The sequence below is a fragment of the Nerophis lumbriciformis genome, linkage group LG01, assembly GCF_033978685.3.
Source record: "Nerophis lumbriciformis linkage group LG01, RoL_Nlum_v2.1, whole genome shotgun sequence".
Classification (NCBI taxonomy): Eukaryota; Metazoa; Chordata; class Actinopteri; order Syngnathiformes; family Syngnathidae; genus Nerophis; species Nerophis lumbriciformis.
In genome coordinates, this window is record NC_084548.2 from 34,882,430 (window position 1) to 34,898,520 (window position 16,091).

The window sequence follows — 16,091 nt, forward strand, 5'->3', positions numbered from 1 at the left end:
TGTAAGAACAAACTACGAAGCCAGACAGAGTGAGGCCAGAGCAAAGACTAAATAGCCCTCTGATTAGCGCCCGGGCAACAGGTGCGCGTCCCGAACACTAACCAGAGGCAGGTGCGTACAATCTGCAGTCATGGCAACAGAAACAAACTAAACTCAAGGTGCTGAAAACACGTGACACAAACATAAACAAACTCTGATCCGGGCAGCGGATCGTAACACAGAATCTATGAATGTTAGCTCTAAATGTGACCCAATAGCTAAAACTAGCATAAAAAAATAGCAAGCTAAGAGGGGAACAGCGAGCATACTTCTAACATGACACCAAATAACAAAATCCATGATTAGGTGAAATTTACTAAATTAAATCAAATGTTAGCATAAAACTTTAGAATGCTAAAATACACATGGTAACAGGGGAAAAGCTAGCATACTTCTAAGATGGCACCAAGTAATGAAATCCATGGTTAATAGGTTAAAACATAAAAAATACTTAAAATGCGAGCATAAAACATTAGCGTGCAAACATTAGCATGCAAACATTAGAACAGTTAACATACTTCCAAGATGGCACCATTTAACAAAATTCATGAGTTGCATGGGTTTGTGTTAGAACAGTTTGTCAAGAAATGTGGGAATTGCGGAACTTTGAAATATGTCCCTTTTGTGGAGGTGTACGATTGATGAGGCAGGAGCCAAATACAAAGTGCATCAATACTTTACTTTCCACTTAGACAATTACAACAGGAACAGTTCAACAGCCCGACGAGTGATTTCCTTGGCCCCTTTGGTCCGGAACCGGGAATAATCCACTCTTTGTAATTATTTTTCTTTATACTGTATCTATCTATTGTGATCACAACACATTCATTTCTTTGGGAATTTCCTGGTAATTTAGGAGTTTCAGGAAAAGTGGGAATATTTGGAAAGTGTTAAGTAGCATGAATGTCCAAGGTGAGTGGAATATGTTGATATTCAAATGGTTTAAATCAGTTGAGAAATGTGGGACTTGTGTAACTTTGAAAAATGTCCCATTTATTTCAATGAAAATGTCCTGGTAATTTAGGAATTTCAGGAAAAGTGGGAATTTTTTGAAGATGGTTAATTGCATGTATATCCTTAATGAGCAGTATTGGTAAGGGTTGGAATGTTTTAATCGGTTGGGAAATGTGTTTGTAGAGACAATTTTTATTTGACAACCTGTGTTACAGAATTTGGTTTGGAACTTGGGACAGTGTTAGTTTGAATGCCAAAAACTAGCATGAATGTCCAGGATTAGTGGAGTATGTTGATCTTGGAATGGTTTGAATCGTTTGAGAAATGTAGGAATTGTGGAACTTTGAAAAATGTCCCATTCATTTCAAAGGAAATGTTCTGGTAATTTAGGAATTTCGGGAAAAGTGGGAACTTTAAAAAAGTTATAAATAGCCTGAATGTCCTGAATGAATTGGTTTGTGTTGGAATTGTATGAATTGATCAAGAATTGTTGAAGTAGTAAACACTTTTTTATTGAGAAATGGTATTAAGGAATTCCTGGAAGTTCGGGAAAACAACGTTTTTTCTGTTCTAAAAACAACTTTGTTTAATGTCTTGACTAAGAGGAATGTTTTGACGGTGGAATGGTTAAAATGGGTAGAAAAATGTGGAAGGAGTGATCGTAAAAAAAAAGGTGGAATATGGGTTTGGAAAACTGGAAATTCTTGGAATTTCTGGATTTTTTTATGAATTGGGAAAAGTGGTAGTTTGAATTTCAAGAATGATTAGAATGTATTGTACATGAAATGGTTTGACTCAGATGAAAAATGTGGGAATTGTGGAAGTTTTAAAAATGGCCAGAAAAATGGGAATTCTGGGAAATCCGGGATTTTTTTTGTAGAACTGTTATTGAAGAGCTCGGGTATGAATCGGATGAAAAATGTTAAAGGAGGATGCAGCCGATGCTTTGGAGCATTCACACAATTAAGCGGTCAAAGTGTAAACTAAGCACAAAGAATAGAACAGCTCGACTTAAAAGGAAACACTTACAAGAAAATATACATGTCACTGTTTATAAATCTGTTTGTTAATGTTATTGTATTCTTTTATACAGCACAGTAGTGAAACAGAACTAGGCCAGCTATTCCAGAGTGAGGTTTCATCCATATCTGAGACAAATGCTACCTATCAGTTATGCATGCAATAAAATAGATGTCTTCTCCATGTAAAGATCCCAGCATGTATACAAGTGTATATACCCTGAGCAACAGGTCAGAGCGACAGAGCCTTGCTTTTCAACTGTGCATGTGTATCAAGCACAAGGGTAATTGCAGAATATACAGTATCAGTAAATCAATAAACACTGCCCTTCTGTGGGCACTGCTCGTACTGCAAAAGGAAATGCTATTAAATGCAGGTGACATCTGTGCATTGGACTACAACTGAATTCAAACTGTGCCAACCATATTTTCACAAACAAACTTCACCTGAGCTAGTATGACTGCTGACTAATAGTAATAAACTTGTACAAAATAGTGGCAACAGCAGGTGAATGAGTGATTTTGAGCACTTTTTATCTGTGCTAACTAACTTCTCATGAGCATACCGTTCAGACATAAACACAGGCATACTGTTCAAGTGACTACACATCTGGTGACGTTTTCAAAGACCTTAAGTCTCTGTTAGAGAAACTGGAAACCACATTATATATATTATAGCAGTAATATTTTCAAATATGTCACCTAAATATGTTCTAACCAATTTTAGATAATAATAATAAATAATAATGTACAGTAATTTATCAACATAATAAATGCAAAACTAAGTTCATAATTTTTCTTTGTTCCAATATTGATAAACATCCTCCAGAGAAACCCTGTTAAAACAGGGTCATTTTCAGTAGTGCTACCTTCTTTTGAAGCAAATCACAATATGTGAGAGTAGTGCAGCACTACTGTAACCACCATCAAAGTCCAAGTGTGGGGCCAAATCACCAAAATGCAGGAAAAACACCAAAATGCAGGAAAAACACATGCAAATAAATAATTTGATTAATTAGCGTTTAACCCTGGTGTTTGACTCTCAAATTCTTCACTGACCACAATTCGATGAAAGTATCAAACACCCAAGACATTTTCACACAGCTGTTGGATTTGTTTATAATTATTTAGCAACTAAAACTTTAAAGATATTACTGATGTGACAATAAATGCTATTAATGAGAACCGCGTGAAAACTCCCAACGATTAGTATTACCATTTTAAATTAAAATTACCGGTATCGGAAAAAAACGTGATTGATATATGCACTTTGATAAATTTACAAACTGACTGGACCAGCTTCCTAGCTGAAACATTAATGTATTTTCCTATTAGGAAACGGCATACCCAAATCTAAACTTACAGTATTTAAAAAACACATTACTGTTTGAGCAGTTCTTTTTTTTTTTAATATATATATAATTTGGTCAAACGATTTCAGTGCATGTATAAGTACTTTTTGAGCATGTTCAACAATACCGCAATAATAATAATAATGACAACCCTGATCATTTTGGGCACAATAATAATGAAATACAATTTCCACATCGTTACATCCCTGAATAGTATATTTTCAGGGTAAAATCATCAATAAAGTGTCAAATTTAATTCAGAAAACAAATAATGTCAACAGTTATTTCCCTCCAATTTGTAAGTTATGATTATATTGCTTATTGACTTTTGGGGTACAAATTGTCAGTATCTTTTTATATAGGGTTTACCTAATGTATGGAAACAAGGACAACTATTACTACACCGAGTTTACGTGAATGTTGAGAAGCGCATCAACCTTTGCATCATACGTTTTGGAAATTGTATTGGACATGTTTTTTGTTAATTTTCCAATGGAACAAAATGTTGGTCAAAATGTAATTTCTACAAAATATAAATTTTTGCATGTATGGACTTTAAAGACATGCACTTTGTAGTCATAGATCTAAAATAATATATATATATAAAAAATAAATATATATATATAAAATATATATATATATATATATATATATATATATATATATATATATATATATATATATATATATATATATATATATATATATACTTTTTTTTTTCTTTTTTTTTTCTACGGAATAAACACAAACAATCAGATAGATAACAAGGTGAATCAGATAGATAACTAGGTGAACAAGCCACCCACATCCTCCAAGGCACACGAGTTAAAGCAAGCAAGCGGTCAAGCAGTTAAAAATAGCATACAACAGAGTTTGTGTGTGTTAACAAGTACTCACCTCGCACACACACATACACGCACAGGAACCATTACATTAAAAGACCTGTAATCACCATAGTGACACCCAGCATGGGTTAATATCCCATGCCCAAGCCCCGAAGGGGAGTGGCCTATGTAGAAACACAAAGCCACCAGGTCCCAGATGTGCTTACATGTTCACATTCACAAACACACAATCATTTAGACTTCATGAAGTAAACCTACAGGGAGATGCACAACGCAAGGGCAAAAACAAAAATCAGCATGGTGCAAACAATAGTTGTAGATTGTGGTCATGCACACACACTCACACAGAGAGGTCGGGAAATGAAGCGCTAAGAAGATTTTAGAGTTAAAAATAACCAGGGCAGAAGGCCAAAGCAGCATGCTGCTAGTCCACCTGGTCTCACAGATAACGCTACCTTTTCATTTCTCAGTCAATGAAAGTGGCTCACTCAGGAGCATGGGAAATATATTTTAAGTACTAAATAGCAAGTATTTGCTATTCAGTAAGTTTGGACAAACACATCCTGGTGTGATTTTTTTGCAATTATTTGTATATACTGCACATGCAGGGTGCACTTATAAAACTGGCATATGAGCACATGCATCCAAAGAGCCTACTGCATAGTGCATTGTATATACACATAGACACACAACTAGACTGTTCTACCGCATGGCTAAACACAGGCTTATCGCTCTCCGTACATATAAGACCTGCCTCTTTCCAGGGTGTTCTCGGTCTATCCCGGGATCTTCTTCCCGCTGGGCATGCCCGAAACACCTCAACAACCTGTTTCAATAACTGGTTTGAATTTATAAGCCCCCTGCCCACATATTTAAGGCCTTTTTTTAAAGGGCCCGTATTCTGCTCATTCAATAGGCTTTTAAAAATGATATTGGATCTAAGTGGTCCAATATAAAAGGTTTCTTTTAATAAAATATTCAATAAATCTCAAGGTTGTCTTGGCCAAAACTCTGAGATTTGGCAACCTCCTCCCTCAACCATGCATACTCTGTTGCGATTAGTCCTTAGCTCCCCAGAAAACATTTTTAAAAATGTTTTTTATGGCTGCCTTACTTTAGCTTGGATACATAATTCTTACCCACGAAATAACACCTTCTGGTTACCCTACCAAACTGTTATGCACTTCCTAAAGTTATGACTTGGGAGATTCACAAGATATTGTGTAAATCTATATACCCGACTGTTAACAATCATTTGCATTGGCACCAGGGACAGCTTCAAAACACGTCATCCTCATTATATTGCACTTCCACAACATGTAGAACAAGAGTAAAACATGTTAAACACTACGTAAGTCTGCAAAGTTAAAAATGTAGAATAGTGCTCTTTTACAAACGTTCACAGTCAATCTGTCAAAAACTCACCTCTCTCACATGCATGTTTTCCAACTGGGCTTCAGCTTCCTGTGCTGCCATAGCTAAGTTGCTTGTTCTCTGTCCCCGACCCCGCTGTCTCAGAACTTGGCCCTGACTCTGAAGCATCTCCAGGAGCCTCTGGATGCTCTCGTCTCGAGCACCCAGCGTTTGCTTCTGAGAGTCAATTCTCATCTCCATCTCTTCCATGGTTTTCTTTAGCAGAAAAAGCTCATTGGCCTGCCGCTCGTGCTCTGACTGCAGGTAGTGGAAATTCTCTTGTGATGGATCCTGTGGGGATGAAGATAATCCATCACACCCTGGCACCTGGCAAGTGCTGCAGTGTGGAACCATACTTGGGCCGGGTACTGCCACTTGATTTGGGCTGTGCATTGGCCCAGCCTTAAGGGTGTTAGCTGGGCTGGCTCTTTGTGTGGCTATTGGGCTGTTCGAGCCATACCCAGGGCTGTGAATGATGATGTCAGCTTCTTTCTGCCTTGGATTGTATGTGTTGGATGGACTCGCTCTTGGGCTGTTCTTTGGTCCCGGACTGTGAAGATTGCTGGGGCTTCGCTTGGGGGTGTGACCAGGGCTAAGTCCCCCTCTGTGGTCCTGGTCCATGCAAAGTTCACGACACGAGCCAGACGTCCCTTGCTGATCCTGTTGCTGTAAGCGGCTGTTCATCTCCCTGTGGGCCCTTAGCTCATCCTGGAGTTCTTGAACTGTTAAAGGAAGCTGTAAGAAGGAAAAATGGTAAACATGTTTTTTTACTTTTCAGTTGCAGCAAGACCAAAACTCAAGATCACATGCAAGAAGCCCCAAGTAGAAAGATATATTTAAATATTTGAAGATGTCCAAATTCCATTAGTCTGGACTGAATTATCCACATGGGGGCGACATTTCACGTCCAAACACAAGGAGACAATTTATGCTTTTAGTGTAATGGGGGTACAGCTAAGTGAGAGGAAATGTGACGTCTGAACCTAAGTAAACAGTTACAGTTACCACCTACCAATATCCTCATATAACTGAACAAATGGGTCTGATATTCAGAAATCAGCTGACAGATGAACTAAATATTTAACAGTTACATAAAGTCAATCCATGTTCGCTTTGTGTCATTTCATCTTTAGCTTATGCTGTGCAGTGACAAAGTTGGCACGAGTTGAAGCTTGTTGGAAACAGGCAAGTTACACCTCATTAGACAATCACAGGACTGAACCATAGCGACACCATATTTTACCTTTAAGGGTCATTTGGAGTCTTCAGTTACCTGTTGACCTAATGACTTCACATGTATTATACTCCATAACTTTCTTGCTTGCTTAAATCCTTTAAAAAATATCTTGAATTTAGTTTTAAAGATTCTCATCAATAAAAATATAAAACAAAAACTATATGATTGTATTATATTATATACTCCAATTATATTCACGGTCATCTGATCTAAAATTCAAAAGGTAGAACAGACTGAGGACTGAGTTGAAGGTGGCGCCTGATCATTTAAACATGCCATGTTAAAATGGGTAGACAATCACACACACACCAACACACATTCACACAACTGCATCTGTGCACTGCTGAGCACTTGCACCGAGTAAACGGATGATTCGGCCAGACTCTGCAAATAAAAGTGATATTCCTAATGCAAAGAAAAAGTTTGGATGTTAAGTAAAAAAAAATTAAAATTAAAATGTAGAAAGCTTAACAATAAGAAAAAGAAGAAACTAATGGGGTACACAGATTGGAGAAATGTTGAATGAGAATGCTAAATATATTTGTATTGCCTTGCAGTGGATATTAAAAGTGCATGTTTTAAATTAAGCATTTTAAGGGTAAAAGTGTTTGTAAAATGGTGGATTTTATATGATCTGATCTAAATCCCATTTCCTAAACCAGGGTATTTACTAGGGGTGTAACGATTAACCAATATATTGGTTTTATACTACTTAGATTCAACTACATCGATCCATGCTCTGCAAGTTTTTTTCCCTACAGATAGGTCATCCAAGATCGTTTTGAAAGGGAATCGATCTATACTTAAAAAGGAAAACATTGGATTTAAGAACAGCAGACTTTAAATTAAGTTTAGCACTTTTATTGATGAAGTGGTCCTCTCTTGGTAAGAAGAGTATGGATATCGATGCATGTTCACTAAGGATTGTGTGGAAAAAAGAAGATTCATACAGAAACAAAACTTGCAGTATTATATGATGGACAAATCCAGTCAAAAAGAGAAAAAGAAGGAGTGGGAAAAATGAGAAACAATTAACACAGTACAAGTTGTTTAGTATACTTGCACAATTTAGATCAAATAAAAGCCTGATTCATAATCATACCTTTAAAATCCAACAGTAATATGGATAAGACTTAATATCAATTTTCAGTTATTGTAAATTGCAGCAGTCTTGCAGTTTTTAATATTAAAGGCACCTTGTTTAAGATACAGTATATAAGATGCAGTGTTGCTGCCACTACAAACCACAACAAAAACACTGAGAACCAACATTAGCATTATTATTGTGAAAGCAGATTTTTTTATATACTGTTTTAATATTGCATCTTTTTGGACTGTGCAAGTATGCCTAATTCATGGCCAGAGTGTGCAGATGGTATTCAATTACAGACATAGAGGTGAAACTCAAAACATTTGAATTGCCTGCAAAGGTTCGTTTATACCAGCAATTAGATTTACAAAGTGAAACCAATTTGCGACAGATGCTCATAATATCCAACTCAAGATATTTTGATACAATTTTGATGATTATGGCTTGCTTACAGCCTATGTAAACCTCGAATTGAAAATTTCAGAAAATGTCGGTATTCAAAAACTTCACCTGTAAATGATACGTAAGGTGTGTGGTTAAGTAAGTCAAAAACAGACTGCCTGGTTACCACCTTCCGGGATTATCTGTGAAGCTGTGTTAAAATCTCCCTGACATTGAGGCTGGTTCCCATGGAAACACTAGCACTGAATTTTGACACCATCTTTTAAAGGCCTACTGAAATGCGATGTTCTTATTTAAACGGGGATAGCAGGTCCATTCTGTGTCATACTTGATCATTTCACGATATTGCCATATTTTTGCTGAAAGGATTTAGTAGAGAACATCGACGATAAAGTTTGCAACTTTGGGTCGTTGATAAAAAAAAGCCTTGCCTGTACCGGAAGTAGCAGACGAGTAGCGTGATGTCACAGGTTGTGGAGCTCCTCACATCTGCACATTGTTTACAAGCAGCGAGAGCGATTCGGACCGAGAAAGCGACGATTTCCTCATTAATTTGAGCGAGGATGAAAGATTTGTGGATGAGGAAAGTGAGAGTGAAGGACTAGAGGGCAGTGGGAGCCAGCCCTAATGGAAGTGATAGAACATTTTGTGCATGGTGCAGTAACATTTCAGTGAATGTGAATCTCACTCAGCATCAAATGTTCCTTAAATAATATGGTAATTCTGAAACAGACATTACTTACCTGAATAGCATTTTGATCCATCCTATAGTGGTCCTTCAGGGCAGAGGTTCTTGCTCCCTGTTCCCGTCTAACGCCTTTGTCTCTCTTGACATCCGGACTCCAGAAATTGACATTGTTAATACTGTGGCCTATCCTTCCGTCCTTTCCGCCATCCAGTTCTCTTCTCAAGTTGTTATTTTCCCTCTGCAGCTCCTTTAGCTGAACTTGGAGATCAAAAGGGGCCTCTCCATGACCAACTATATCCTGTGTCAGTGCATGTGTCCCAGACAGTTGCCGCTGTAGACTGTATGTCCCTGCGGGTCTAAAGGTTTGGTCTCCATAGTGGTTAGACAGGTGATTTACCTCTGTTGAGTTAATAGTTGGACTGCTGCCCATACAAGTTGCTTGGCCTCTGTTGGAAGAGTGGCTGATGCCCCTGCCCACAGTCATGGTGCCGACAGGGTAACTGCCAGCGGTTCCCAAAGTCTCTCGTTCACTGGGGTACATTGCACCTGAAGTGCCATAAGCAGCATTTAAAGACTGGATGTTTTCCATTGACATGGTTTTACCCCGCGGCGAGTCTGCTAAACCAGGGGTCTTTCTTTTATCTGTTGCTACAACTAACTTATTTGGACTGGCCCTTGACACCGATCCTTGAGGCTCAGGTATTTTTGATACTGTTGCAGAGAGTCCCCCCGACACTGAGCCAGGTTCTAGCCCTGAGCGGCATCCTGGAGTAGAGCTGACCTTTGTTTTTTTACCTTTCCCCTGTTTTGGGGACCTTGAATACTGTGAATGAGATGCATTGCCATCTGTGTGCCCGCTGATCTTTGAGGCAGCAGATAGCCTGTTCTGTGCCGGCTTAGCTCTAATATTTAAAGGCATTTTATGTGGCAAAATATGGCATTTGAGAGAATACTCTTAAGGGCAATAACATCATACCCCTTTTTAAAAATGTGTGGATGTCCATCACAGATCAGATGGTGCTTGAGGCTAAGACTTTGTTTCTAATAACATATAAGGGTTGCAATTGGCACCATGGCTCCCAATTACACAATTCCAACATGACTTGGTTTCAAGTAGAGCGATGGACATCATGGATTCTAAACAAAAACAGAAAAAAAAAAAAAATCAGACAAAAGAAAATTAATAGATAAATCTCAATTAGTAGACAATGTTCTTTGCCCAAGGCAGCATGGTAACTTTCACATGTACAGTATGAGAAAACTACTACAAACCCCGTTTCCATATGAGTTGGGAAATTGTGTTGGATGTAAATATAAACAGAATACAATGATTTGCAAATCCTTTTCAACCCATATTCAGTTGAATATGCTACAAAGACATGGTGTACACCGCCTTCCGCCCGATTGTAGCTGAGATAGGCTCCAGCGCCCCCCGCGACCCCAAAAGGGAATAAGCGGTAGAAAATGGATGGATGGATGGATGGATGGACAACATATTTGATGTTCAAACTGATAAACATTTTTTTTTTTTTGCAAATAATCATTAACTGAATTTAATGCCAGCAACACGTGACAAAGAAGTTGGGAAAGTTGGCAATAAATACTGATAAAGTTGAAGATTGCTCATCAAACACTTATTTGGAACATCCCACAGGTGAACAGGCAAATTGGAAACAGGTGGGTGCCATGATTGGGTATAAAGGTAGATTCCATGAAATGCTCAGTCATTCACAAACAAGGATGAGGCGAGGGTCACCACTTTGTCAACAAATGCGTGAGCAAATTGTTGAACAGTTTAAGAAAAACCTTTCTCACCTAGCTATTGCAAGGAATTTCGGGATTTCACCATCTACGGTCCGTAATATCATCAAAGGGTTCAGAGAATCTGGAGAAATTACTGCACGTAAGCAGCTCAGCCCGTGACCTTCGATCCCTCAGGCTGTACTGCATCAACAAGCGACATCAGTGTGTAAAGGATATCACCACATGAGCTCAGGAACACTTCAGAAACCCACTGTCAGTAACTACAGTTGGTCACTACATCTGTAAGTGCAAGTTAAAACTCTCCTATGCAAGGCAAAAACCGATTATCAACAACACCCAGAAACGCCGTCGGCTTCGCTGGGCTTGAGCTCATCTAAGATGGACTGATACAAAGTGGAAAAGTGTTCTGTGGTCTGACGAGTCCACATTTCAAATTGTTTTTGGAAACTGTGGACGTCGTGTCCTCCGGACCAAAGAAGAAAAGAACCATCCGGATTGTTATAGGCGCAAAGTTGAAAAGCCAGCATCTGTGATGGTATGGGGGTGTATTAGTGCCCAAGACATGGGTAACTTACACATCTGTGAAGGCACCATTAATGCTGAAAGGTACATACAGGTTTTGGAGCAACAAATGTTGCCATCCAAGCAACGTTACCATGGACGCCCCTGCTTATTTCAGCAAGACAATGCCAAGCCACGTGTTACATCAACGTGGCTTCATAGTAAAAGAGTGCGGATACTAGACTGGCCTGACTGTAGTCCAGACCTGTATCCCATTGAAAATGTGTGGCGCATTATGAAACCTAAAATACCACAACGGAGACCCCCGCACTGTTGAACAACTTAAGCTGCACGTCAAGCAAGAATGGGAAATAATTCCACCTGAGAAGCTTAAAAAATGTGTTTCCTCAGTTCCCAAATGTTTACTGAGTGTTGTTAAAAGGACAGGCTATGTAACACAGTGGTGAACATGCCCTTTCCCAACTACTTTGGCACGTGTTGCAGCCATGAAATTCTAAGTTAATTATTATTTGCAAAAAATAAATAAAGTTTATGAGTTTGAACATCAAATATGTTGTCTTTGTAGTGCATTCAATTGAATATGGGTTGAAAAGGATTTGCAAATCGTTGTATTCCGTTTATATTTACATCCAACACAATTTCCTTACTCATATGGAAACAGGGTTTGTACATCGAACATATATACATTAGTGCAGTGATTTTCAACCTTTTTTGAGCGAAGGCACATTTTTTGTGTTAAAAAATCCGGAGGCACACCACCAGCAGAAATCCTTAAACAACGAAACTCAGTTCACAGTAAAAAGTCGTCGCAATTGTTGGATATGAATTTAAACCATAATCAACCATTCATCAATATAGCTCTTGTCTCAAAGTAGGTGTACTGTCACCACTTGTCACATCACGCCGTGACTTATTTGGAGTTGTTTGCTGTTTTCCTGTGTGTAGTGTTTTAGTTCTTGTCTTGCGCTCCAATTTTGGTGGCTTTTTCTCTTTTTTTGGTATTTTCCTGGAGCAGTTTCAAGTCTTCCTTTGAGTGATATTTCCCGTATCTACTTTGTTTTTATCCTTCTTCGTGGGGACATTGTCGATTGTCATGTCATGTTCGGATGTACATTGTGGACGCCATCTTTGCTCCACAGTAAGTCTTTGCTGTCGCCCAGCATTCTGTTTTTGTTTACTTTGTAGCCAGTTCAGTTTTAGTTTCGTTCTGCATAGCCTTCCCTAAGCTTCAATGCCTTTTCTTAGGGGCACTCACCTTTTGTTTATTTTTGGTTTAAGCATTAGACACCCTTTTACCTGCACACTGCCTCCCGCTGTTTCCGACATCTACAAAGCAATTAGCTACCTGCTGCCACCTACTGATATGGAAGAGTATTACACGGTTACTCTGCCGAGCTCTAGACAGCACCGACACTCAACAACAACACATCATTTGCAGACTATAATTACTGGTTTGCAAAAAATATTTTTTACCCCAAATCGGTGAAATTAGATCATCTCCCACGGCACACCAGACTGTATCTTATGGCACACTAGTGTGCCGCGGCACAGTGGTTGAAAAACACTGGATTAGTGCACTTTATTTGCTAACTGTGTTGCTTGTCAGTGTAGAAGAGGCCCGATTGTTGTATTTTGTAAGGAGAATATGTTGCGCACACCCTGTTGAGAGTGATGCTTGTGCAAGAGTTTTGGGGTAGGGGGCACTGTTTTGTTTTCATTTTCTTTGCATTAGTCAAGTAATTTTTTTTTTAGTTTTACCACAGTTTTGCATTTTTGTATACTTGATGTTTGTATCTTTTTGCTATGACCAAGCATAATCTAACAGGGACATGCGGCGGGTGTGGTATTAGGTTTACCAGTTTTAATTGTGAAGAGCTTAATGATCCTATAAAACGAAGTACGATACCTCTGTCATCTGAGCGCCCAGGTAATCTTCTTGCAGGAGACTCATTTTAAACCTTCTTATCACTTGAGGCTGAGGAGAAGATGGATAGACTTACCACTCTTCATTTTCGGGCAAATCAAGAGGAGTTTCTATTTTGCTACATAAATCTGTTCCTTTTGTACACTCAAATAGTATTTATGGTCCCAATGGGAGGTATGTAATCGTCACTGGCCAGATTTCCAACACCTGGACCCATACTTTACAGCCCTCGTAAATGTAGTCATTATGACGATGACACTTTTTTCAAAAATCTTTTTCTGAATCTCCCTGACTTTTCAATGTAATATTAAATACTTGGAGGAAACTTTAACTGTTGGCTCTTCCCCCAGTTTGATCGCTCATCACCCAAAACTTGCCCATCATTACGGTCCGCTCAGGTAATTCAGTCTTTTATGGAATAATTTTGTGTTTCAGATTCCTGGCATTTTTTTAAATTCCTCTCAAAGGCAATACACCTTCTTCATCACACTTTTACCTGCTTTGACTACTTTCTCGTCAATAATATATTACTTTCATCTATATCTACATGCAAATATGATGCAATTGTTATCTCTGATCATGCTCCAATATCAATAGATTTACTCTTTAAAAACCTGATAACCACACATATATATATATATGAATATACATATATACATACATACATATATATATATACACATATGTATATATACATATATATATACATACATATACACACACATATATATATATACATACATATACACACACACACACATATATATGTATATATATATATATATATATATATATATATATATATATATATATATATATATATATATATATATATATATATATACATACACACATATATACATCCATCCATCCATTTTCTACCGCTTATTCCCTTTGGGGTCGCGGGGGGCGCTGGAGCCTATCTCAGCTACAATACATATATATATATATATATATATATATATATATATATTAATAAGATTATCCAAAAATTAGTGCTCGATACCGTGGTAGAGCGCAATATATGTATGTGTGGGAAAAATCACAAGACTACTTCATCTCTACAGGCCTGTTTCATGAGGGGTTCCCTCAATCATCATCATATATATATATATATATATATATATATATATATATGTATATATATATATATATATATATATATATATATATATATATATATATATATATATATACATTTATTAGGGGTGTAACGGTACGTGTATTTGTATTGAACCGTTTCGGTACGGGGGTTCCGGTTCGGTTCGGAGGTGTACCGAACGAGTTTCCACACAAACATATGAAGTAGCCGCCTAAGCTAAAGTCTTAACAAGCTGCTCTGCATTCTGCCTCTGTCTCCTACACAGCACCCAGCATTGTCCCACCCACACAACCATCTGATTGGTTACAACCATAGCGGTAACAGCCAATCAGCAGTGCGTATTCAGAGCGCATGAAGTCAGTGCTTCTGCGGTGGGGTTAGCAGATAGGTGTTGAGCAGGTGAGCATCAGGCAGCGGACTCTCCCCAAACCTCCCAGTCAACTACTAGTAACATCACCATGAACCCGTTGACGTTCTAGAAACAAACTGCAGCTCAGCTCGCTCGCAGTCCTTGCTTGAGGTGATGGCGCAACGTTAGCTCATTTTGCGGTGTGTGTGAGTGCGTGTGATAGCTCATTGTGCGGTGTGTGTGTGTGTGTGTGTGTGATAAAAATCAAATACAGGCTTCCCAAATGCTGTAATAAATTAAGCATGATGAGTTGACTTGAAACTGATTAATGTTGCACTTTTTATATGTAGAAGAAAAGTTTTGTCATTTTATTTAATTTGAGCAACAATTTGAGGCAGTTTAATGTTGATTAACGTGGGCAGAATTATTATAGTGTTCCCAATGTTAAAAGGATAAAGCCATTGTTTACAAATTTGGTAAATAAATAACCAAAAAATTTATATTTTGTTGTTTTCTTACTGTACCAAAAATTAACCGAACCGTGACCTCTAAACCGAGGTACGTACCGAACCGAAATTTGTGTGTACCGTTACATCCCTAATATATATATATATATATATATATATATATATATATATATATATATATATATATATATATATATATATATATATATATAAGGGCTGCAACTAACGATTAATTTGATAATCGTTTAATCTGTCAATTATTACTTCGATTAATAATTGGATAAAAGAGACAAACTACATTTCTATCCTTTCCAGTATTTTATTGAAAAAAAAACAGCATACTGGCGCCATGTTCTTTCAACTTGCCAAATAAAACAAGGAAAATGTTACAAAAATACACATTTTGACACCCCTGCTATAGATAATAAAAAATTAAATCTGATAAATGTATCGATAAAAAGCAGAGCCTGACGACGCATGTGCGTTTATCACAACTCTCTCGCTCTCTCTGTCTCTCCCCCTCCCTCACCAATGCTGCTGCACGCACAATTTGTTGTGTTTTTAACCTTCTTAACCCTGAACGTATATTGAAAATACACGCAACCCTTACTCAAAATGCCGGACATTTGAGGCATTTAAGAAACACCGATCGACAGCCCCGCAAAAGAGTACATGTCCGGTGAAAAGAGGACGTATGGTCAGTCTATCGTAGCCCGGTCGCAGCTAGCATGCTAGCAGCGATCGGTTTCACGTCCGGTGAAACCGATCGCTGCTAGTCCTCTTTTGCTAGCATGCTAGCAGCTAACGGGCTACGATAGACTGACCATACGTCCTCTTTTCACCGGACATGTCCTCTTTTGCGGGGCTGTCAGGGCGGAGTTTCTTAAATGCCTCAAATGTCCGGCATTTTGAGTATTGTTTACA

General features: G+C 38.1%; 1 protein-coding gene across 3 annotated transcripts in view; it reads right to left on the minus strand.

Moving 5' to 3' along the window:
* The window catches only part of LOC133619211 (ELKS/RAB6-interacting/CAST family member 2), a 432,577-nt gene that overhangs the window by 393,496 nt on the left and 22,990 nt on the right, over window positions 1-16,091 (minus strand). For all 3 annotated transcript variants that reach the window (XM_061980157.1, XM_061980149.1, XM_061980165.1), the window contains exons 2-3: window positions 9,095-10,176; window positions 5,635-6,357 (exon numbers count right to left, since the gene is read on the minus strand). In XM_061980157.1, coding sequence (XP_061836141.1) covers window positions 5,635-6,357; window positions 9,095-9,958 — 1,587 coding nt within the window. In that variant the 5' untranslated portion in view covers window positions 9,959-10,176. The remainder of the gene's footprint in view (window positions 1-5,634; window positions 6,358-9,094; window positions 10,177-16,091) is intronic.